Raw genomic sequence first — 23789 nt, 5'->3', positions numbered from 1 at the left:
CATGAAACAAAGGATGGGGCGAGGGTCACCACTGTGTCAACAAATGCGTGAGCAAATTGTTGAACAGTTTAAGAACAACCTTTCTCAACCAGCTATTGCAAGGAATTTAGGGATTTCACCATCTACGCTCCGTAATATCATCAAAGGGTTCAGAGAATCTGGAGAAATCACTGCACGTAAGCAGCTAAGACCGTGACCTTCCATCCCTCAGGCTGTACTGCATCAACAAGCGACATCAATGTGTAAAGGATATTACCACATGGACTCAGGAACACTTCAGAAACCCACTGTCAGTAACTACAGTTGGTCACTACATCTGTAAGTGCCAGTTAAAACTGGCACTTACAGAAAATATGCAAGGTGAAAACCGTTTATCAACAACACCCAGAAACGATGTCGGCTTTGCTGGGCCTGAGCTCATCTAAGATGGACTGATGCAAAGTGGAAAAGTGTTCTGTGGTCTGACGAGTCCACATTTCAAATTGTTTTTGGAAACTGTGGACGTCGTGTCTTCCGGACCAAAGAGGAAAAGAACCATCCGGATTGTTATAGGCGCAAAGTTCAAAAGCCAGCATGTGTGATGGTATGGGGGTGTATTAGTGCCCAAGACATGGGTAACTTACACATCTGTGAAGGCACCATTAATGCTGAAAGGTACATACAGGTTTTGGAGCAACATATGTTGCCATCCAAGCAACGTTACCATGGACGCCCCTGCTTATTTCAGCAAGACAATGCCAAGCCACGTGTTACATCAACGTGGCTTCATAGTAAAAGAGTGCGGGTACTAGACTGGCCTGCCTGTAGTCCACACCTGTCTCCCATTGAAAATGTGTGATGCATTATGTAGCCTAAAATACCACAACGGAGACCCCCGGACTGTTGAACAACTTAAGCTGTACATCAAGCAAGAATGGGAAAGAATTCCACCTGAGAAGCTTCAAAAATGTGTCTCCTCAGTTCCCAAACGTTTACTGAGTGTTGTTAAAAGGAAAGGCCATGTAACACAGTGGTGAACATGCACTTTTCCAACTACTTTGGCACGTGTTGCAGCCATGAAATTCTAAGTTAATTATTATTTGCAAAAAAAAAATAAAGTTTATGAGTTTGAACATCAAATATCTTGTCTTTGTAGTGCATTCAACTGAATATGGGTTGAAAAGGATTTGCAAATTATTGTATTCCGTTTATATTTACATCTAACACAATTTCCCAACTCATATGGAAACGGGGTTTGTATATGTATATGTCAGTGGTCTGTTTGGACACCCCTGTTCTGACACCATAGCATAAGTGGTGATGCACTAGGTGCTACACACACTGCACTGTGGTGTAAACATGTCAATTTAAATGTCTCCATAAGACATTGATATGATTCGATATCTCACATGCTGAATGGAATCCTGTAGTACAAATAATTAGAGAATGTGAATCGTCTTTTAATAAAAGTCTTTTTTTTTGTGCTTTCTCCTCAGCATCGGAAATGGGAAGTCCCACCTTAACGTCATAGGAGTTGGGAGCGGCGATGGTAAGACACTTTAGAGCAGGGGTCACCAACCTTTTTGAAACCAAGAGCTACTTCTTGGGTACTGATTAATGCGAAGGGCTACCAGTTTGATACACACTTAAATAAATTGCTAGAAATAGCCAATTTGCTCAATTTACCTTTAACTCTATGTTATTATTAATAATTAATGATATTTACACTTAATTGAACGGTTTAAAAGAGGAGAAAACACGAAAAAAAATGACAATTAAATTTTGAAACATAGTTTATCTTCAATTTCGACTCTTTAAAATTCAAAATTCAACCGAAAAAAAGAAGAGAAAAACTAGCTAATTCGAATCTTTTGGAAAAAATTAAAAAAATAATTTATGGAACATCATTAGTAATTTTTCCTGATTAAGATTAATTTTAGAATTTTGATGACATGTTTTAAATAGGTTAAAATCCAATCTGCACTTTGTTAGAATATATAACAAATTGGACCAAGCTATATTTCTAACAAATCATTATTTCTTCTAGATTTTCCAGAACAAAAATTTTAAAAGAAATTCAAAAGACTTTGAAATAAGATTTAAATTTGATTCTACAGATTTTCTAAATTTGCCAGAATAATTTTTTTGAATTTTAATCATAATAAGTTTGAAGAAATATTTCACAGATATTCTTCGTCGAAAAAACAGAAGCTAAATTGAAGAATTAAATTAAAATGTATTTATTATTCTTTACAATAAAAAATAAAAAATACTTGAACATTGATTTAAATTGTCAGGAAAGAAGAGGAAGGAATTTAAAAGGTAAAAAGGTACATGTGTTTAAAAATCCTAAAATAATTTTTAAGGTTGTATTTTTTTCTCTAAAATTGTCTTTCTGAAAGTTATAAGAAGCAAAGTAAAAAAAATAATGAATTTATTTAAAAAAGTGAAGACCAAGTCTTTAAAATATTTTCTTGGATTTTCAAATTCTATTTGAGTTTTGTCTCTCTTAGAATTAAAAATGTCGAGCAAAGCGAGACCAGCTTGCTAGTAAATAAATACAATTTAAAAAATAGAGGCAGCTCACTGGTAAGTGCTGCTATTTGAGCTATTTTTAGAACAGGCCAGCGGGCTACTCATCTGGTCCTTACGGGCTACCTGGTGTCCGCGGGCACCGCGTTAGTTACCCCTGCTTTAGAGGCACCTTCACAGTAAATAACTGATTAACTTCTGCACAGGACACTTTGGGCGCGGACACGTTCTTGTCTCAGTGACTCTTCAGGGGCCATAGCAATAAAAACGTGTATCACTCCTAAGGGTTTTATCCATCTGTTAAGTTCTCCGTTAAATCTTAAACCTGAGTCACAGACGGTGGAGCCCCATTGTTTCACTTCCTGCTGCTCAGCACTGTGAACAAGTACACAACTTGTACTTTTTATTTGTGTCTAAATCAAGCACTTACCTGCACTATTTAGTCCCCATACTTGACATACAATGTTGTGATGCTACAGACCGTAAGGGGCTGTAAATGTTCCAACAAGAACTGCAATAAAGTTGATTTGAATGCAATTGTAAAAACCGTTACCCTGAAATGATCCACTTAAGGTTTGCTTTCTGCTCTGCGTGCTGATGACTGCAGGACACATTGACCTGGAGATGTTCTCCCAGCTGCGTCTGAAGCACCCGGGGGTGACGGTGGATCACCAGGTGGTGGAGCCCAGCAGCCAGCAGCTTTACAGCTACAAAGGTGGGGTAGCATCACGGATTTGTTTTTTTTATCAGCAGCTCACAATCAACTTTTATCCAGTGGAACCTCGATTTACGAGCCCCTCTTTTTGGTTTACAAACTTTTAGATTGCGGCAAATATGCATATGTAGGGGTGCCAAAAAAAAAAAATCGATTTTCAACTGAATTGCGATTCTTATTAGTAACAATTCTTCATCTAAAAATAAAAATCTATTTTTATTTATTTATTTTTTAAATCTGCGTGTCAAGCCACTCAGGCATATCATATTGTTGATTAAAGGCCTACTGAAAGCCACTACTACCGACCACGCAGTCTGATAGTTTATATATCAATGATGAAATCTTAACATTGCAACACATGCCAATACGGCCGGGTTAACTTATAAAGTGCCATTTTAAATTTCCCGCTAAACTTCCGGTTGAAAAACGTCTATGTATGATGACGTATGCGCGTGACGTCAATGGTTAAAACGGAAGTATTGGGACACATTGTATCCAATACAAAAAGCTCGGTTTTCATCGCAAAATTCCACAGTATTCTGGACATCTGTGTTGGTGAATCTTTTGCAATTTGTTTAATGAACAATGAAGACTGCAAAGAAGAAAGCTGTAGGTGGGATCGGTGTATTAGCGGCTGGCTGCAGCAACACAAGCAGGAGAACTTTGACTTGGATAGCAGACGCGCTATCCGACGCTAGCCGCCGACCGCATTGATGATCAGGTGAAGTCCTTCGTCGATCGCTGGAACGCAGGTGAGCACGGGTGTTGATGAGCAGATGAGGGCTGGCTGGCGTAGGTGGATAGCTAATGTTTTTAGCATAGCTCTGTGAGGTCCCGTTGCTAAGTTAGCTTCAATGGCGTCGTTAGCAACAGCATTGTTAAGCTTCGCCAGGCTGGAAAGCATTAACCGTGTAGTTACATGTCCATGGTTTAATAGTATTGTTGATTTTCTGTCTATCCTTCCAGTCAGGGGTTTATTTCTTGTGTTTCTATCTGCAGTTAAGCCCGATGCTATCACATTAGCTCCGTAGCTAAAGTGCTTTGCCGATGTATTGTCGTGGAGAAAAAAGTCACTGTGAATGTCCATTTCGTGTTCTCGACTCTCATTTTCAAGAGGATATAGTATCCGAGGTGGTTTAAAATACAAATCCGTGATCCACAATAGAAAAAGGAGAGAGTGTGGAATCCAATGAGCCAGCTTGTACCTAAGTTCCGGTCAGAGCGAAAAAAGATGCGTCCTGCACTGCACTCTAGTCTTTCACTCTGACGTTCCTCATCCACGAATCTTTCATCCTGGCTCAAATTAATGGGGTAATCGTCGCTTTCTCGGTCCAAATCTTTCTTGATGCTGGTGTAAACAATGGGGAAATGTGAGGAGTCTTTCAACCTGTGACGTCACGCTACTTCCGGTACAGGCAAGGCTTTTTTTTATCAGCGACCAAAAGTTGCGAACTTTATTGTCGATGTTCTCTACTAAATCCTTTCAGCAAAAATATGGCAATATCGCAAACTGATCAAGTATGACACATAGAATGGATCTGCTATCCCCGTTTAAATAAATAAAAATTCATTTCAGTAGGCCTTTAAAATAAGTGTTTTTCAACCTTTTTGAGCCAAGGCACATTTTCTTCATTAAAAAAAATACGGAGGCACACCACCAGCGGAAAAGGTTAAAAAATGAAACTCCACCAGGTTGTCATGCCTTATTTTAAGTTTGTTGTCATTTCCTGTGTGTAGTGCTTTAGTTTCTGTCTTGCGCTGTTAATTTGGTGACCCTTCCTGTTTTGTTGGTGTTCTCCTGTAGCAGCGTCACGCCTTCTTTTGAGTTCTATTGCCCGCACCTGCTTTGTTTTTTTACGCAATCAAGACTATTTAAGTTGTGCGTACGCTATCCGTACGCTATCCTTCTTTGTGGGGACACTGTTGATTGTCATGTCATGTACGGATGTACTTTGTGGACGCCGTCTCCGCTCCACACGCTGTAAGTTTTTGCTGTCGTCCAGCATTCTGTTTTTTGTTTACTTTGTAGCCAGTTCAGTTTTACTTTTGTTTTGCATAGCCAACCCTATGCTTCAGTGCTTTTTCCTAGCAGGACTTGCCTTTTGTTCATTTTTGGTTTAAGCGTTACATACCTTTTACATACCAAAAAAGGTTGAAAAACACTGCACTAGACAACAGCACATTATTACAATTATTGATTTGCAAAAAATGTTTTTTGGACCAATTAGGTGAAGTTGCATGATTTCCCACGGCACACCAGACTATATCTGGTGGTTGAAAAACACTGATTTAGATCACATGTGTCAAACTCAAGGCCCAGGGGGGACATCATTTCATCTGGCCCGCAAACACATGGAAATGTGTCAATAAAGTAGTTAATATTTTCTCACTAAAAGTAATTTTAAAAAATTATTTTGACTGAAAAAAATATATGTACTGCTTGAAATTGCATACCTTTTAAACTTTAATAGTATCCAATATTGCAACAAATATTAGTTTATTATCATACTTTCAATCATGTTTTTGTCTGAATAAAAATTAACTTAACTTTACAGCAAACTACCCATCAAATTAATAAAAATTTTACAATGTTCTTTACAGCATATTACTGTAAAAAAAAATGTTTAAATTGTTGTGTTAAAATTCTGTTGACTGAGCTGCCAGTTTTTGACTGTAAAATCTACGGTTGTTGTTTTTAACGGTGTATTACTGTAAATGGAAAGACGGTACTTTTTTTTTTACGGTAGAGAAACTGGCAGCTAAGTTGCCAGAATAAAAAAAGAAGTTGTATGTTTTTTCCATTCAAAATAAATAAAGTACTTAATATTTTCTCACTAAATGTAATTTATTTTTTTAAATTTTGACAGAAAAAAATATATGTACTGCTTGAAATTGCATACCTTTTAAACTTTAATAGTATCCAATATTGCAACAAATATTACAGTATATTATCATACTTTCCAATCATGTTTTTGTCTAAATAAAAGTTAGCTTAACTTTACAGCAAACTACCCATCAAATCAATAAAAAAAGACAGTAAATTTTACATTGTTCTTTACAGCATATTATGTTTTATTTTTTTTGTTTTTTTTCATAAAGAAATACAATCATGTGTGCTTGCGGACTGTATCCCTGCAGACTCTATTGATCTATATTGATATATAATCTAAATATTGTGTTTTTTATGTTGATTTAATAAAAAAAATAAAACTTTTTTTTTTTTTTTTTTGTGCGGCCCGGTACCAATCGGTCGGCCGCGGCCCGGTGGTTGGAGACCACTGATCTATGCAACATTTTGACCAAAGAACCACCATTACATGTTATGTAGACCCCAGGAAGTCTTTTACATTTAGAAGAAGAAAAAAAAAGAATCCTAATGCGCCTTATAATCTAGTGCGCCTTATATATGAAATAAGACCGAAAATAGACCATTCATCGGCAGTGCGCCTTATAATCCTATGGTCCGGAAAATACGGTAGTATTTTTTTCCAACAGGTTCTTCTGTCTCACTGAAACATTACTATTCAGGGAATTGTGACTTTTATTAAGTCTATTTTATATATTTTGACTAGTACAGGCATGTGATTTTTTCCGTCTAAAGTCGGAATTCCGTCTTTTTTAATCTCGTGGAAGAAAAAAAAAAATCTCCCGTTTTTCCGTTTTTCTTCCGACCCTAAATCAAGATTCGAGACGTAGTTTATATTACGCCGTAGTTGATTGGTCGATATGTTCCTTGTGACCAATCAGGACATCTGTTATTACGGCCATTTTCCATATGTAAACGATGTCGGTTCTCGAGAGAAAGGACGCTTTACGAGTAAAAGAAATTGATAAACATGTCAAAAATAAGTTTGGATGGGACTGGATGGAAAGGGAAATCACTGATACTGTTGGGAAGAAGAAAGTTACGACTTTGTTCGGTGATTTTATTCGGAAAATCGATCGTCCCGGAAAGGTTTTGTGCACGTGGTGTCATGATAATATTGACTATGGATCACGAGGTTTCAAGGCTTTGGAAGTACATGCGCAACGCCAAAAACATATGAAACAACTTGAAGCAAGGAAAACAAACTTTTCACTAGCTGCTACTTTTGGATGTCAACCGAAAGTGAGCAAACCTTACGGACTTCATCTTTTGTTTAAACTGCCGTAGACATCGAGAGGAAAGATCCGCCCACTTCAGTTGCAGACAGGGTTGTTAATAATGAGGTAAGCTCAAAAATATTTGCTTGCGAAATACGCATGTTTGTTTTAAATAGTAACCAATTATTGCTTAGCGAAATATAAATGTTTTTTTCTAAAAATAAAAAGCCACGTGAAAATATATTATGAAATAAAAGAAATTCAAAGAGTCGAATTATTGATTCCAGTTAACAATTTATTTGAAATACATTTACATATAATACTATTTTGTAATATTAAGTTCTTATGTAGTCTGTTGAAACTATTGTCAGTGGTGTAACAATCTTGAAGGTAAATATTTTCACACTTGTTTCATGCAATATGTCAGTGTCCTCACATTATTATTATTTCCTATTTTCAAATATGAGTAAACAATACTAAACGTGTTTAATTATTTTCGTAAATGTATATCCTATTTTGGCGAAAAGAATGAAATGTTTACATTACATGAACTGAAGTAATGTGGTAATACTGTAAATAAACTGTAGATAATAACACTGATCAATGTGACACCTGTGGATGTGAAATGAACACAAGATGTAAATATTAGTGACTAAATACTGTTGGGACTGAACCATATACAGTGATTCATTAGGATCATTGGGTTATGTATGTTCTATTAATGATGTTTTCATGTCTTTAAACACTAAAATATTTTCTTCAAATGGTGCTGTCTTTGGTGAAAAACCAGGAGCTTCGGTGGGCGTTGCCCCCCTTGTCCCCCCACCCTGGACCTGGCCGGGGGCCTTCGTCCCCCAGACCCCCGGAAGTTTTTTCAGTCTTTTTCATTGTGGTCAAATCCCATGCCTGATAGTAATTAGATACATGTGAGATTGTGAGTATTTTTCCAGTGTGTACTTTGTACAAGAGCAGTGATTTAATTGCAGCATTAATAAATGAATGTTTCTCCGCTCTGTGGAGAAACAGAGCTTTGTTGGCAGGATACGGCAGAGTGAGACGTAACCTTTTAAATTGATTTATTTTGACAAAACCCAAATGGATGTAGGTTGCTGCACTTTTTAGCAGCCATTCCTACCGTGCAGCACTCACACTGAGCACTTTTACTCTGCTGTTTTACTGCAATTCTTTTTGACTTTGTGGAGTAATTTTTAGTCTTATTTGGAGCCGTTATGATTATACATTTTGTGCAAGGTTGCCGCGGCCATTAATTTTTACGAGTACAGCAAGCGCATTAATTCAATGACAGGTTTTTATTACGCACTTTATCAACACTCTTTTTATCTTCTTTTTCAACAGTATAATAGAACTTGTACAAACCTGTATCGATTAGGGCGGGGTTTCCTCAACTTTTTAAGCTTGGGGTCCAAATTTTTCACTACGGAGGAGCCACTCAAATATCAACACTGGATTTTAATCATATTCGTTAATTATGCCTAACCTACAGTACTTGCAGTTTAACAGAATAAACCTTATTAAATGATATGAAATCATGTGCTAATCACAATGATTATCAAGGCTTAGGCCAGGCTGATTACAAAACTAAATACTAATCAAATATACTGCAAAAGATAATAAAAATAAATGTACATACACATACGCAGTGCTTAAATAAATAAAATATATATGTTTCTTAAACTTAAAATACAGCTTCACCGCTTTAGTCAACATTCTTGCGCTTAAGAAACTTCTCTATGACTTTACCTCCAGACTTCTTCTCTTTGAAATTGTCATTATTTATTTATTTTTTTTTTTGTTTTTTTTTTTTGCTAGTTTCAAGTTTATTCACAATTACTGCCACAAGCATACTTGCCAACCCTCACGAAATTCAGCGCCTCTCCCGAAAATCTCCCGATTTTCAGCCACGCCCCCTCCAGCTCCATGCGGACCTGAGTGAGGACAGCCTGTTTTCACGTCCGCTTTCCCACGATGCAGATGGAGAAGATCTTCTCGGCGTCCGTGTTGGCGCACACGTTGCCAAAGCCGACGCTGGTCAGGCTGCTGAGGGTGGAGTAGAGGGCGGCGATGTACGAGCTGCGCACCGACGGGCCGCCGACCGTGTTGTTGACGTAGGGCCTCTCCAGGCTCATGGAGCCATCCTCGGGGAAGAGACGGTAGGACAACAGGGTGACAAGAACTAAATCATCCAGACTAAAGATAAATTGTATTATTATGTTTATTTTACCTAAAAATAAATATATTTATTTATTTATTTATTTTAAACTAAATACATATATTTTGCTAAAAACATCAAAATTAATTGTATTTTTATTTGTATTTTTTCTGACTCCTTATTACATCCAGCCATAGAATTATACATTAAAATAAACATATTTGAAATAATTAATTTTAAATGATCATAATTAATTTAAAATGACCATATTTAATTATTAAAATAATTGCTTGTTTATCAACAACTTTAGCATTTTATTCATTACATTTTGAAGCTCTCAGAAGCCAAGTTATGTTATATTCCTTAAGATTTATTTATGCAAGTTTGAAGTATCAATTATCTAAACATAGTTTTGTTTGCATATTTTCAGGATGTAGATATATATATATATATATATATATATATATATATATATATATACAGTACCGTTCAAAAGTTTGGGGTCACCCAAACAATTTTGTGGAATAGCCTTCATTTCTAAGAACAAGAATAGACTGTCGAGTTGCAGATGAAAGTTCTCTTTTTCTGGCCATTTTGAGCGTTTAATTGACCCCACAAATGTGATGCTCCAGAAACTCAATCTGCTCAAAGGAAGGTCAGTTTTGTAGCTTCAGTAACGAGCTAAACTGTTTTCAGATGTGTGAACATGATTGCACAAGGGTTTTCTAATCATCAATTAGCCTTCTGAGCCAATGAGCAAACACATTGTACCATTAGAACACTGGAGTGATAGTTGCTGGAAATGGCCCTCTATACACCTATGTAGATATTGCACCAAAAACCAGACATTTGCAGCTAGAATAGTCATTTACCACATTAGCAATGTATAGAGTGTATTTCTTTAAAGTTAAGACTAGTTTAAAGTTATCTTCATTGAAAAGTACAGTGCTTTTCCTTCAAAAATAAGGACATTTCAATGTGACCCCAAACTTTTGAACGGTAGTGTATATATATATATATATATGAAATACTTGACTTGGTGAATTCTAGCTGTAAATGTACTCCTCCCCTCTTAACCACGCCCCCAACCACGCCCCGCCCAAACCACGCCCCCGTCTCACCCTCGACCACGCCCCCACCCCCACCCCACCACCTCCCGAAATCGGAGGTCTCAAGGTTGGCAAGTATGGCCACAAGTGGTAGAAAAGTGTATTACAACCCAGTACCGCTGCGGTCCATACGGAACACGGCTGAAAAAAATATATTTATTTGGCGGCCCAACAATGGTTAAGAAACACTGGATTAGTGGGGGAAAACACAAATAACAATAAATGTCAAAGTCCTACTCAATTATTGTCAATTTTACATAAAACACACACAAAAAAGCATAGATTTGTTTAAGCGTTATCTTAGGGCTGGGCGATGTTGCTCAAAACTGTATCTCATAAAAGTTGCAAAATGTGGAATTTGAAGCCAAGTTATTTTGACATAAATGGAGTGCTTAGCCAAATAAACCGGGGAAAAAAAATGTCCCCGGCCAGCTGGACCAAACGCAAAACTATCCATTGTGGGAGTCACATGTTAATATTAATCACAATACAAGCAACACGTCATGCGTGTTATTAAAACTACAGTACATATGCTGTCTGGCTATCTGTGTACAAACAAAACATGAAATGTGGGCTATTACTCTACAGATACTGTAATATGATTGTTCATGTTTTTCAGTCAGTACAGATTGGTGTTCTATCGCAATCTTGTGCATTACAAACTCTAAAACACGTTTTAGAATCAGAATCAGAATCAGAATAGTTTTATTGCCATTGTTTGAGAACGGGTTCACAAACTAGAGAGTACCAGTGTTTGTGGTTCGACTGTCCGAGACAATCTTCCCCAGCCTTACGTGCTGTCTTCGGTCTGTCAGGAAGTCATTAATCCAACTGCAGAGGGAGTCGGGCACGCTGAGCTGGTAGAGCTTGTTTCGTAGCAGTCCAGGGAGGATGGTGTTGAAGGCAGAGCTGAAGTCCACAAACAGGATCCTAGCGTAGGTTCCTGGGGAGTCCAGATGCTCCAGGATGAAGTGGAGGGCCAGGTTCACTGCATCATCCACAGACCTGTTGGCTCTGTAGGCGAACTGCAGTGGGTCCAGGAGGGGGGCGGTGATGTCCTTGAGGTGGGGCAGGACCAAGCGCTCAAAGGACTTCATGACCACAGACGTCAGCTTGACCGGCCTGTAGTCATTTAGTCCTGTGATCCGTGCTTTCTTGGGGACAGGGACAATGGTAGAGGTCTTAAAGCAGGACGGCACGCGGCATAGCTCCAGAGAGGTGTTAAAAATGTCAGTGAAGACAGGAGCCAGCTGGTCCGCACAGTGTCTGAGAGTAGAGGGGGAGACACCATCCGGCCCGGGGGCCTTCCGCGTATTCAGCTTCAAGAACTGCCGGCGTACATCCTCTTCTTTAATGGAGAGGGTCTTTACAGTCTTATGATGTTTTTGGAGTCCTGTGATGTCATTGGAGTCCTTTGAGTCCTTTAACTCCTTTAATGATGTGCTGGTTTTATGTTGACGCAGTTGCTAGCTCATGTCGTTCAGTAGCTAGCTTTTATGGCTAAAAATTACGCCAGTGTGTTACTACGCTAGAAAAAGGGTTCCTCTTACAATAACAATGTCGCTACAGCTTGGTTATTAGACAGGTTACGGAACGTAAATGAGGTATTGTTGGCGGGTTTTTTTATGCATTTTTAAAGTGATTTAGAGGTCGAATTGAATGTGAATGGAAATTGTGTGTTCTTGTCTCTCATATTGATTGTGAACGATGGGCAAAATTCCAAAAAAAAGTGCAGTTCCCCTTTAGAGGCCTACTGAAATGCAATTTTCTTATTTAAACGGGGATAGCAGATCCATTCTGTGTCATACTTGATCATTTCGCGATATTGCCATATTTTTGCTGAAAGGATTTAGTAGAGAACATCGACGATAAAGTTCGCAACTTTTGGTCGCTGATAAAAAAGCCTTGCTTGTACAGGAAGTAGCAGACGATATGCGCGTGACGTCACAGGTTGTGGAGCTCCTCACATCTGCACATTGTTTACAATCATGGCCGCCAGCAGCGAGAGCGATTCGGACCGAGAAAGCGACGATTTCCCCATTAATTTGAGCGAGGATGAAAGATTTGTGGATGAGGAAAGTGAGAGTGAAGGACTAGAGGGCAGTGGAAGCGATTCAGATAGGGAAGATGCTGTGAGAGGCGGGTGGGACCTGATATTCAGCTGGGAATGACTAAAACAGTAAATAAACACAAGACTCTATTAGCCACAACACAACCAGGCTTATATTTAATATGCCACAAATTAATCCCGCATGACAAACATCTCCCCCCTCCCGTCCATATAACCCGCCAATACAAATCAAACACCCGCACAACACACTCAATCCCCCAGCCCAAAGTACCGTTCACCTCCCCAAAGCAGCTGCGTACTGTGTTACACATACAAATTAAACAAAATGCTTATGGCAACATTCTGGTTGCGTACTCACGGTACCGCGTCTGCGTATCCAACTCAAAGTCCTCCTGGTAGGAGTCTCTGTTGTCCCAGTTCTCCACAGGCCAATGGTAAAGCTTGACTGTCGTCTTTCGGGAATGTAAACAATGAAACACCGGCTACGTGTTTGTGTTGCTGCAGCCGGCCGAAATACACCGCTTCCCACCTACAGCTTTCTTCTTTGCTGTCTCCATTGTTCATTGAACAAATTGCAAAAGATTCACCAACACAGATGTCCAGAATACTGTGGAATTGTGCGATGAAAACAGACGACTTAATAGCTGGCCACAATGCTGTCCCAAAACGTCCGCTACAATCCGTGACGTCACGCGCAGGCGTCATCATACCGAGACGTTTTCAGCAGGATATTTCGCGCAAAATTTTAAAATTGCACTTTAGTAATCTAACCCGGCTGTATTGGCATGTGTTGCAATGTTAAAGGCCTACTGAAAGCCACTACTACCGACCACGCAGTCTGATAGTTTATATATCAATGATGAAATCTTAACATTGCAACACATGCCAATACGGCCGGGTTAACTTATAAAGTGACATTTTAAACTTCCCAGGAAACTTCCGCTTGAAAACGTCGCGGTATGATGACGTATGCGCGTGACGTCACAAGGTCAAGAGAAGTGTTTGGACCCAATTCAAATATCTCTGTTTTCTTGGACAAAATTCCACAGTATTCTGGACATCTGTGTTGGTGAATCTTTTGCAATTTGTTTAATGGACAATGGAGACTGCAAAGAAGAAAGTTGTAGGTGCGATCGGTGGAGCGGCGGACTACAGCAACACCAACACCAGGAGGTTGTGTTGTGTTTTGAGCAGGATAGCAGACGCACTACAGTGAGTAAGCCCGCCGCCGCATCTAAGTTAGCTTCTGTTTTTTTTAGCTTCGCCAAGCTGAATGTTATTAATCGTGTATTTACATGTTTCATGGTTTAATAGTATTTTTGATCTTCTGTCTATCCATCCAGTCAGGGTTTTTTTTATTTAGTTTCTATCTGCATTTGAGACTGATGCTATCACGTTGGCTACGTAGCTAGGTTAGCTTCTATTTTTTTTAGCTTCGAAAAGCTGAATATTATTAATCGTGTATTTACATGTTCATGGTTTAATTGTATTTTTGATCTTCTGTCTATCCATCCAGTCTGGGTTTTATTTTATTTAGTTTCTATCTGCATTTGAGACTGATGCTATCACGTTGGCTACGTAGCTAGGTTAGCTTCTATTTTTTTTAGCTTCGAAAAGCTGAATATTATTAATCGTGTATTTACATGTTCATGGTTTAATAGTATTTTTGATCTTCTGTCTATCCATCCAGTCAGGGTTTTTTTTTATTTAGTTTATATCTGCATTTGAGACTGCTATGCTATCACGTTGGCTACGTAGCTAGGTTAGCTTCTATTTTTTTTAGCTTCGCAAGGCTGAATATTATTAATCGTGTATTTACATGTTCATGGTTTAATAGTATTTTTGATCTTCTGTCTATCCATCCAGTCAGGGTTTTTTTTATTTAGTTTCTATCTGTATTTGAGACTGCTATGCTATCACGTTGGCTACGTTGCTAGGTTAGCTTCTATTTTTTTAGCTTCGCAAAGCTGAATATTATTAATCGTGTATTTACATGTTCAGTCCCTGTGAATGTCCATTTCGCGTTCTCGACTCTCATTTTCAAGAGGATATAGTATCTGAGGTGGTTTAAAATACAAATCTGTGATCTACAATAGAAAAAGGAGAGAGTGTGGAATCCAATGAGCCAGCTTGTATCTAAGTTACGGTCAGAGCGGAAAAAAGATACGTCCATCACTGCCTCTCAAGTCCTTCACTGTAACGTTCCTCATCTACGAATCTTTCGTCCTCGCTCAAATTAATGGGGTAATCGTCACTTTCTCGGTCCGACTCTCTTCGCTCCATTGTAAACAATGGGGAATTGTGAGGAATACTAGCTCCTGTGACGTCACGCTACTTCCGGTACAGGCAAGGCTTTTTTTATCAGCGAGCAAAAGTTGCGAACTTTATCGTCGATGTTCTCTACTAAATCCTTTCAGCAAAAATATGGCAATATCGCGAAATGATCAAGTATGACACATAGAATGGATCTGCTATTCCCGTTTAAATAAAAATTTCATTTCAGTAGGCCTTTAAGATTTCATCATTGATATATAAACTATCAGACTGCGTGGTCGGTAGTAGTGGCTTTCAGTAGGCCTTTAAATGAGCCCAAGCATGGTGGGAACGCCCGAAACGACCCAAATAGACGTCTGTGTTGGACTCCACACATTGTTGTAATATGCAAAACCCCATCAGGGTAATAATAATACAAGTTCTGCCTATAACTGCGACTAAAATAACATTCCTGCCCATGCAGTGTTGGTGGCGCAAAGGTCCGATTTAGGTTACATCACCTTCAACTGGAACAAGATGACATCCTCGGAGTTTGAGGATCAATGGAAGTCAAAGCAGATGACGAAGAAGGCGGACTTCATCCACATGGTTCAGGTCCGTCTCACCGACTGACTGAGTTTCTGACACTTTTAGGTCATGGTTCTTTGTTTCTTTTGTTACTTTGGTGCTTGGCAACAATTACCACCATTAGAATGTCCGTCTATCGCCGTGTCCTAATCAGGCCGTCCATGAATCCAAGTGTCAAGCTCATTATCTGTGGTGAAATCCACAGATGCTCTACTACGTGGCGGACATTGAAGCCACCATCAGATTCTTCCGGAGTCTTCTTGACAAGAACGGGAAGCTTCTCATTATTCTGGTGTCTGGTAAGCCATCCCTTCTTTTCTTCACTCATCCTTATCTTCTCTCTCTTTGTGTAACCACACAATATGTTCTTATATGCAAATATAATGGGCTGTGTTGGACAAAACATAATACATGTTTTGATCGTAGAAGTCTGTTATACCCTTTTAGTGTTTCTCACAGCAGAGTTTTTCAACCACTGTGCCGTGAGATTCAGTCTGGTGTGCCGTGGAAGATTATCTAATTTCACCTATTTGGGTTTAAAATAGGTTTTGCAAACCAGTAATTATAATCTGCAATTGATGTGTTGGTTATACTCTTCCACATCAGTAGGTGGCAGCCGGTAGCTAATTGCTTTGTAGATGTCGGAAACAGCGGGAGGCAGGGTGCAGGTAAAAAGGTGTCTAATGCTTAAACCAAAAATAAACAAAAGGTGAGGGCCCCTAACAAAAGGCATTGAAGCTTAGGGAAGGCTATGCAGAACGAAACTAAAACTGAACTGGCTACTAAGTTAACAAAAACAGAATGCTGGACGACAGCAAAGACTTACTGTGGAGCAAAGACGGCGTCCACAAAGTACATCCGAACATGACATGACAATCAACAATGTCCCCACTAAGAAGGATAAAAACAACTGAAATATTCTAGGGCTGCAACTAACGATTAATTTGATAATCGATTAATCTGTCGATTATTACTTCAATTAATCGGTTAATAATCGGATAAAAGAGACAAACTACATTTCTATCCTTTCAGTATTTTATTGAAAAAAAACAGCATACTGGCACCATACTTATTTTGATTATTGTTTCTCAGCTGTTTGTACATGTTGCAGTTTATAAATAAAGGTTTATTAAAAAAAAAATTAAAAAAAACTTTAAAAAAAAAAAAAAATAAATAAATAAAAACCCTCTGCGCATGCGCATAGCATAGATCCAACGAATCGATGACTAAATTAATCGGCAACTATTTTTATAATCGATTGAATCTATTAGTTGTTGCAGCCCTAAAATATTCTTGATTGCTAAAACAAAGTAGATGCGGGAAATATCGCTCAAAGGAAGACATGAAACTGCTACAGGAAAATACCAAAAAAAGAGAAAAAGCCACCAAAATAGGAGCGCAAGACAAGAACTAAAACACTACACACAGGAAAACAGCAAAAAACTCAAAATAAGTCACGGTGTGATGTGACAGTAAACCTACTTTGAGACAAGAGCTATAGTGATGCATGCTTGGTTATGCTTTAAAGTCATATCCAACAACTGCGACGACGACTTTTTACTATCAACTGAGTTTTGTTTTTTAATGATATCTGCTGGTGGTGTGCCTCCGCATTTTTTCAACCCAAAAAATGTGCCTTGGCTCAAAAAAGGTTGAAAAACACGGTCTCACAGAACCAGAAGGTATCTGTGGCATTGGGTTTGGGGTGTGGACAGGTAAAACTGAGTTGTTGTTTTTTTTGGTTTGTGTGACATGAACTTATGTTTTTCAACCTCATTTAACAGGAAAACATCACGTTATGTACTTAGGGAGGTTTTTCCAGGGGTGTTCCTAGGGTTGCGGGGGGAAAAAAATCAATTTACATCTGGATCGCAATTAATATTCATTAAAATTCTGAACAAATTTAAAATATTCAAGAATCGTTTCTTTACAAGGCCTTGTAAAGCCTGAAAATAATGTGCGTCAATAAAGTACTTTAACTTACTCAGTGGCCTAGTGGTTAGAGAGTCCGCCCTGAGATCGGTAGGTTGTGAGTTCAAACCCCAACCGAGTCATACCAAAGACTATAAAAATGGGACACATTACCTCCCTGCTTGGCACTCAGCATCAAGGGTTGGAATTGGGGGTTGAATCACCAAAAATGATTCCCGGGCGCGGCACCGCTGCTGCTCACTGCTCCCCTCACCTCCCAGGGGGTGAACAAGGGGATGGGTCAAATGCAGAGGACAAATTTCACCACACCTAGTGTGTGTGTGACTATTATTGGTGCTTTATCTTTAACTTAACTTAAGTTAAAGTTAACTTTAACTTAATTTTAAATGTATTCAGTCTTTCAATTTTGAGAGAAAAATTGCATTTACTGCATGTAATTGCGTGTCTTTTTAAACTTGTAATATTATCTGACCATGCAACAAATATTATATATGTCATATATTCCAAGCATTTTTTGTTAGAGTAAAAGATAAATGCTCTAATAAATGAATTTAAATATATAAAAATATCACCATAGGCAACTGTGTAATATCATATATACTATATATTTAAAAATAAAAAAATAAAAATAAAATCTCCTGATGATTGAGGAAACCCCTCATGAAACAGGCCTGTAGAGATGAAATAGTCTTGTGATTTTTTTCCCCACACATACATATTACGCTCTACCACGGCATCGAGCACTATTTTTAATTTTTTGGATAATCTAATTAAGACATATATATATATATATATATATATATATATATATATATATATATATATATATATATATATATATATATATATATATATATATATATATATAAACTGAACTAAAATATGTATATTGTGTGTGTGTGTATATTTATACATATGCATATGCGTGTATATATATTTGTATATGTGTATGTATATATGTATGTGCATGTATGTATGTATATGTTTTGTATATATATATATATATATATATATATATATATATAATATGTGTATGTATATGTGTGTATGTGTATATATATATGTATATGTGTATATAAAAACTGTATATGTATATGCGTGTATATATATATATATATATATATATATATATATATATATATATATATATATATATATATATATATATATATACATGTGTTTATATATGTATGTATGTATGTATATATATATATATACATATATATATATATATATATATATATATATATATATATATATTTATATATATCTGTATGTGTATATATCTGTGTATGTGTATACCGTATTTTCCGGACTATAAGCCGCACCTGACTATAAGCCGCACCAGCTAAATTTAGGGGAAAATACAGATTGCTCCATATACAAGCCGCACCCGACTATAAGCCGCAGGGTTTTGATGTGTAATTAGCGTAGTATATAGGGGTTCCTGCTACCACGGAGGGGATTGTCGGGACAGAGATGACTGTTTGGGAACGCAAAGCGTCCCATTTATTAACAATAAATCTTTCAATCATTCAATCAAACTTTCACATCTTTGACATGGCGAACAGCATTCGTGCAGAGTACAAATAATACAACGCTGCAAAGTAATACAAAGTGCTCGCCTGTACGTTATCAAAATAACCAGCCTACCGGTATATGAAAAGTCAGTCTTTAATCATTGTGTCATCGTCTTCCTCCTGCGTACTAAAACCACCCAAATCCTCTTCGTCGGTGTCGGAGAAGAACAGGCCGTAAATAAGCCACACCCTTGTATAAGCCGCAGGGACCAGAACGAGGGGGAAAAGTAGCGGCTTATAGTCCGGAAATTACGGTATATGTATATATATATGTTTTTTATATGTATAATATATAGTGTGTGTATGTGTGTATATATGTATATATATATGTTTTTTATATGTATAATATATAGTGTGTGTATGTGTGTGTCAAGTTCCACTTATTGACTCCGTAAAGGACACCAGGACAACTCGGATTTCCAATTGATCAACTTTATTTATCCAACTTTTTGGCTTTGTTGGTTTCTTTTCTGTTGATCTTCATTCAATCAGGTTGTTAACCTTCGAACACAAAGAAACAAATGGAAAAACAATATATGTACAGGTATTTACAAAAAGGTTCAAATTCAACTGACTCAAACAGGTATTATTTTTAAAGTTAAATTTGCAAACTTTTAAATACCATTGTTTAAACTTTTAAATTATCTAACATTACTTTTCAAAAGGACTCTAGACACTTAGATTAAATGCATGTGAATGCACTGTCAAATTAACCAGTTTCAGTAAAATGAAACAAGTAAATCAGAAAAGTAGTTTTAGTCACTTTAAAGAAGTCAAAATTAATTGATCATTTAATTTAATCAATCAATCGTTTAATTACTTAATCGTTCACTCAATTAATCATTTAACTAATCATGCAATTAAGTAATCAATCATGTAAATTCATTACCATGATGGAACTGAGTAAATCCACCAAACGGAGTAAAGGTAAGTAAAAGGTAAGTATAATTAGCTTAATTAATAAGGTAGCTTAATTAGTAAGGTAAGTATAAAGGTAAGTATACCAACATGTCAAGGTGAGTTTTAACAAATAAGCATTTCAGCATATTGCAAAGTGGGTATATTCACCGACCATTGGTGTGTTGGAAGTGTTTTAAAGATGGATCTTGTAGATTTTTGCGTCTTGCCGCTCTGCTTGCTTGCATGAAATGAGACAGCACCACCATTCCTTAACAGCTGCCTTGAATCAGCCAATTGGTGGCCATCTTGACCTTGGTGTTCTGGGAAATGTAGTTCTTTCTGGTACTTCACCAAGGAGTAAGATTAAGGAGGAGACAGCTCCTTACTTCCAGGGCAGGGACACTTCATTCACACTGAGTTTCAACTCCACAGTGTGTATATATATATATATATATATATATATATATATATATAGTCTTGTGATTTTTTTCCCCACACATACATATTACGCTCTATATATATATATATATATATATATATATATATATATATAAAATACAAATAAATACTCTAATATTTGTTATGATTTCAAAGCAAGTTATGCATCAATTTGTATGTAAAGATACATACATACTGTATACATATATACACATACATATATATATATATATATTAATATATATACACACATACATATACATAAATATATATATTTGTATGTATTTTTTACGTACAAATTATACATACATCCGTGACTTATAGTTCTGGGCGGCTAATATATGGATAATATTTATATCTTCTACAATGTAGTGGGTGCAGCTTATACACCGGTGTGCTCGCTCTATCGTCTGGAAAATATGGTGATATGTTATAAAATATGTGTGATTCCGGAATATACACCTGACAGATACCCTCCCACACACTTGGAATTTGAAGACTTTCGAGGCCGTAGTGGAAATCCTTTGCAACCTTGTTTAATACACGGTCCCCCTTCAGGTGACAGCGGCTGGGGAACTCTGTGGAGGACTTTCCGTAGTCAGTTGTGCGCCTGTGAAATAAGTCAGTGTGTGACCACGGCGGACGTCAAAGTCTTCTTGGACTCGGCGGGAGCCAAGTACACCAGCTACGCGCTGCCTTCTCAGATGGACATCACCGAGTGTTTCGCAGAGGGCGACGAGAACGGCGAGCTTTTGCTCGATTTCCTCACGGAGGTGGATCGCTTCGGTCACACGGCGCCGCCGCAACTCAAGGCTGACGTGTTGAAGTTGCTGCGAGACCCCGCCTGCTCCCGGGAGTCCAATGGGAGGGTTATCTTCAATAACACCCTGGAGGTGGTCGTTGTGGATCCACCCGCATAAAAGGGTAAATGTACGGACTGTAAAACATCAAATACTAATTGAATTTTTAATTCCTCCAACTATTTCTATTCAGTTGTAATATTACTTGTAATATTAATTGTGCAATGTGCATAGTTTTTTTGGCATGAAATCTTTGTTCAATTTAGCACTTACTGTGGAACCCATAACAAAAATTCTTAGGGCCCAATTTTTCCACTACAGTGGGGCCCCGTTTAAATATTAACACTGAATTAGTCATGTTGATATTCACGGTATTCAATAATTATATCTAACCTCCTTTCAGTTTAACAGGACAAACCTTGTTAAATAATATGACAGCATGTGTTCATCACAAAGATTATTATCAAGGCTTAGGTCAGGCTGATTACAAAATAAGTACTAATCAAATATACTCCAAAAACAAATAAATTACACAGTATAAAAATGTATAAATTCTAACTGAATTATTAATAATATAAGTTCCTTAAATAAACTGTCAATAAAATTAAAGTGCAAATGAAAATACAGCTTCGCCACTTTAGTCATATTTTTTGCGCTTGGGAAACTCCAGACTTCTTCTGTTTAAGTTTGTCGTCACTGCCACAAGTGGTGGAAAAGCGTACTACAACTGAGTACTGCTGTGACCCATAGCTAAGAAAGCAATGTTTTTTGGCGGCCCTCTAGGGCAGTGGTTCTCAACCTTTTTTCAGTGAAAAAGTTTTTAATTCAAGTACCCCCTAATCAGAGCAAAGCATTTTTGGTTGAAAAAAAGAGATAAATAAGTAAAATACAGCACTATGTCATCAGTTTCTGATTTATTAAATTGTATAACAGTGCAAAAATATTGCTCATTTGTAGTGGTCTCTCTTGAACTATTTGGAAAAAAAGATATAAAAATAACTAAAAACTTGTTGAAAAATAAACAAGTGATTCAATTATAAATAAATATTTCTACACTAGAAGTAATCGTCAACTTAAAGTGCCCTCTTTGGGGATTGTAATAGAGACCCATCTGGATTCATAAACTTAATTCTAAACATTTCTTCGCAAAAAAATAAATCTTTAACATCAATATTTATGGAACATGTCCAAAAAAAATCTAGCTGTCAACATTGAATATTGCATTGTTGCATTTCTTTTCACAGTTCTTTTTGACAGACATTTTAGTGAGGGTCAAACCATCATGGCATGGGGGAAACTCTGGGTTCATAGTAATGAATGGAATAGCCTACTTGATTTGATGTTCAGTTTATGAACTTACATTCATATTTTGTTGAAGTATTATTCAATAAATATATTTATAAAGGATTTTTGAATTGTTGCTATTTTTTAAATATTTAAAAAAAAATCTCACGTACCCCTCGGCATACCTTCAAGTACCCCCAGGGGTACCGTACCCCCATTTGAGAACCACTGCTCTAGGGGGTGCTAGCGGCCCAAAAATGGGCCCCACGGTTAGGGAAAAACTAACATACAAAATCAAAGTCTCGCCGTTCCAGCATGCTGATCAACATTAAAAAGTGATTGGAAATTAAGGGTGCAAAAAAAAAATAGATTCACATCCAAATCGCGATTCTAAATCAATACGTAATTTTCAAAAAACGAATTACAATTTTTTAATTTTTTTTATTTTTATTTTTAAATAATACCATTTTTTTTATATACGTTTTTCGGCCATCTCCATGCTTTTCTAACCTGTAACTTGTTTTCAAACAGTTTCATTGTTATCATCAAACCGAATAATACATTGCGAGAATCGGTTTGAATGGAAAATCGATTCCGAATCGAATCGTCACCCCAGGAATTGGAATCGAATCGACTCATTTGGTGCCCAAAGACTCACACCTCTAATGGAAAAGACCGGATCCATGCAAACAAACAAACAAGTCACACCTTAATGTACGATTAAAAGTCTCAAATGGCCGACGTTCTCAAGCTTTTTTCACCAAGTACCACCTCAGAAAAAACTTGGCTCCCAAAGTACCACCATAATGACCAGCATTAAAATACAGTAGTGTGGTAGGCCTAAGTATTCATTAAAAAAACAAGGCAGAGGATTTATTTAGTATTTTTAACCATTGTAACATTACAAACCGTTTGAACAGTAACACTGTGTTAAATATAGGAAAATAAAACATTGTACTTTAATCAAGGGATTTTTTATGTATTTATTTTTTTTGGTGTACCGCAAGATGGAGCCTGCATACCACAGTTTGAGAATCACTGACCAGATGTATGTTTTTGGGATGTGGGAGCAAGCCAGATTGTTCATGCATGCTTCAACAGAGATTCGAACCCTCAATCTTCTGACTGTGACCCCGACATACGAACCACCACTGACGTTAAGTATCTTGTCTTTGCAGTCTATTCAATTGAATATAGGTTGAAAAGGATTTGCAAATCATTGTATTCTGTTTTTATTTACCATTTACACAACATGCCAACTTCACTGGTTTTGGGTTTTGTATTTTAACACTTTTATGAGTGGGGTCCTTTTGGATCCTCAATAATGTCTTTGTTTGTTTTTTAAACTGTTAATG

The 23789-nt window shown here is 37.2% G+C and overlaps 1 protein-coding gene across 4 annotated transcripts in view; it reads left to right on the top strand.

Moving 5' to 3' along the window:
• LOC133663199 (histamine N-methyltransferase-like) overlaps positions 1-23789 on the top strand; it is a 41560-nt gene extending 17771 nt beyond the window's left edge. For all 4 annotated transcript variants that reach the window (XM_062067492.1, XM_062067493.1, XM_062067491.1 and 1 more), the window contains exons 3-7: positions 1476-1528; positions 3119-3226; positions 15397-15527; positions 15706-15799; positions 20909-23789. In XM_062067492.1, the coding sequence (XP_061923476.1) occupies positions 1476-1528; positions 3119-3226; positions 15397-15527; positions 15706-15799; positions 20909-21270 (748 nt within the window). In that variant the 3' untranslated portion in view covers positions 21271-23789. The remainder of the gene's footprint in view (positions 1-1475; positions 1529-3118; positions 3227-15396; positions 15528-15705; positions 15800-20908) is intronic.

This window comes from Entelurus aequoreus, linkage group LG13 (genome assembly GCF_033978785.1).
Source record: "Entelurus aequoreus isolate RoL-2023_Sb linkage group LG13, RoL_Eaeq_v1.1, whole genome shotgun sequence".
Classification (NCBI taxonomy): domain Eukaryota; kingdom Metazoa; phylum Chordata; class Actinopteri; order Syngnathiformes; family Syngnathidae; genus Entelurus; species Entelurus aequoreus.
This window is presented reverse-complemented; position numbering and strand designations above follow the sequence as displayed.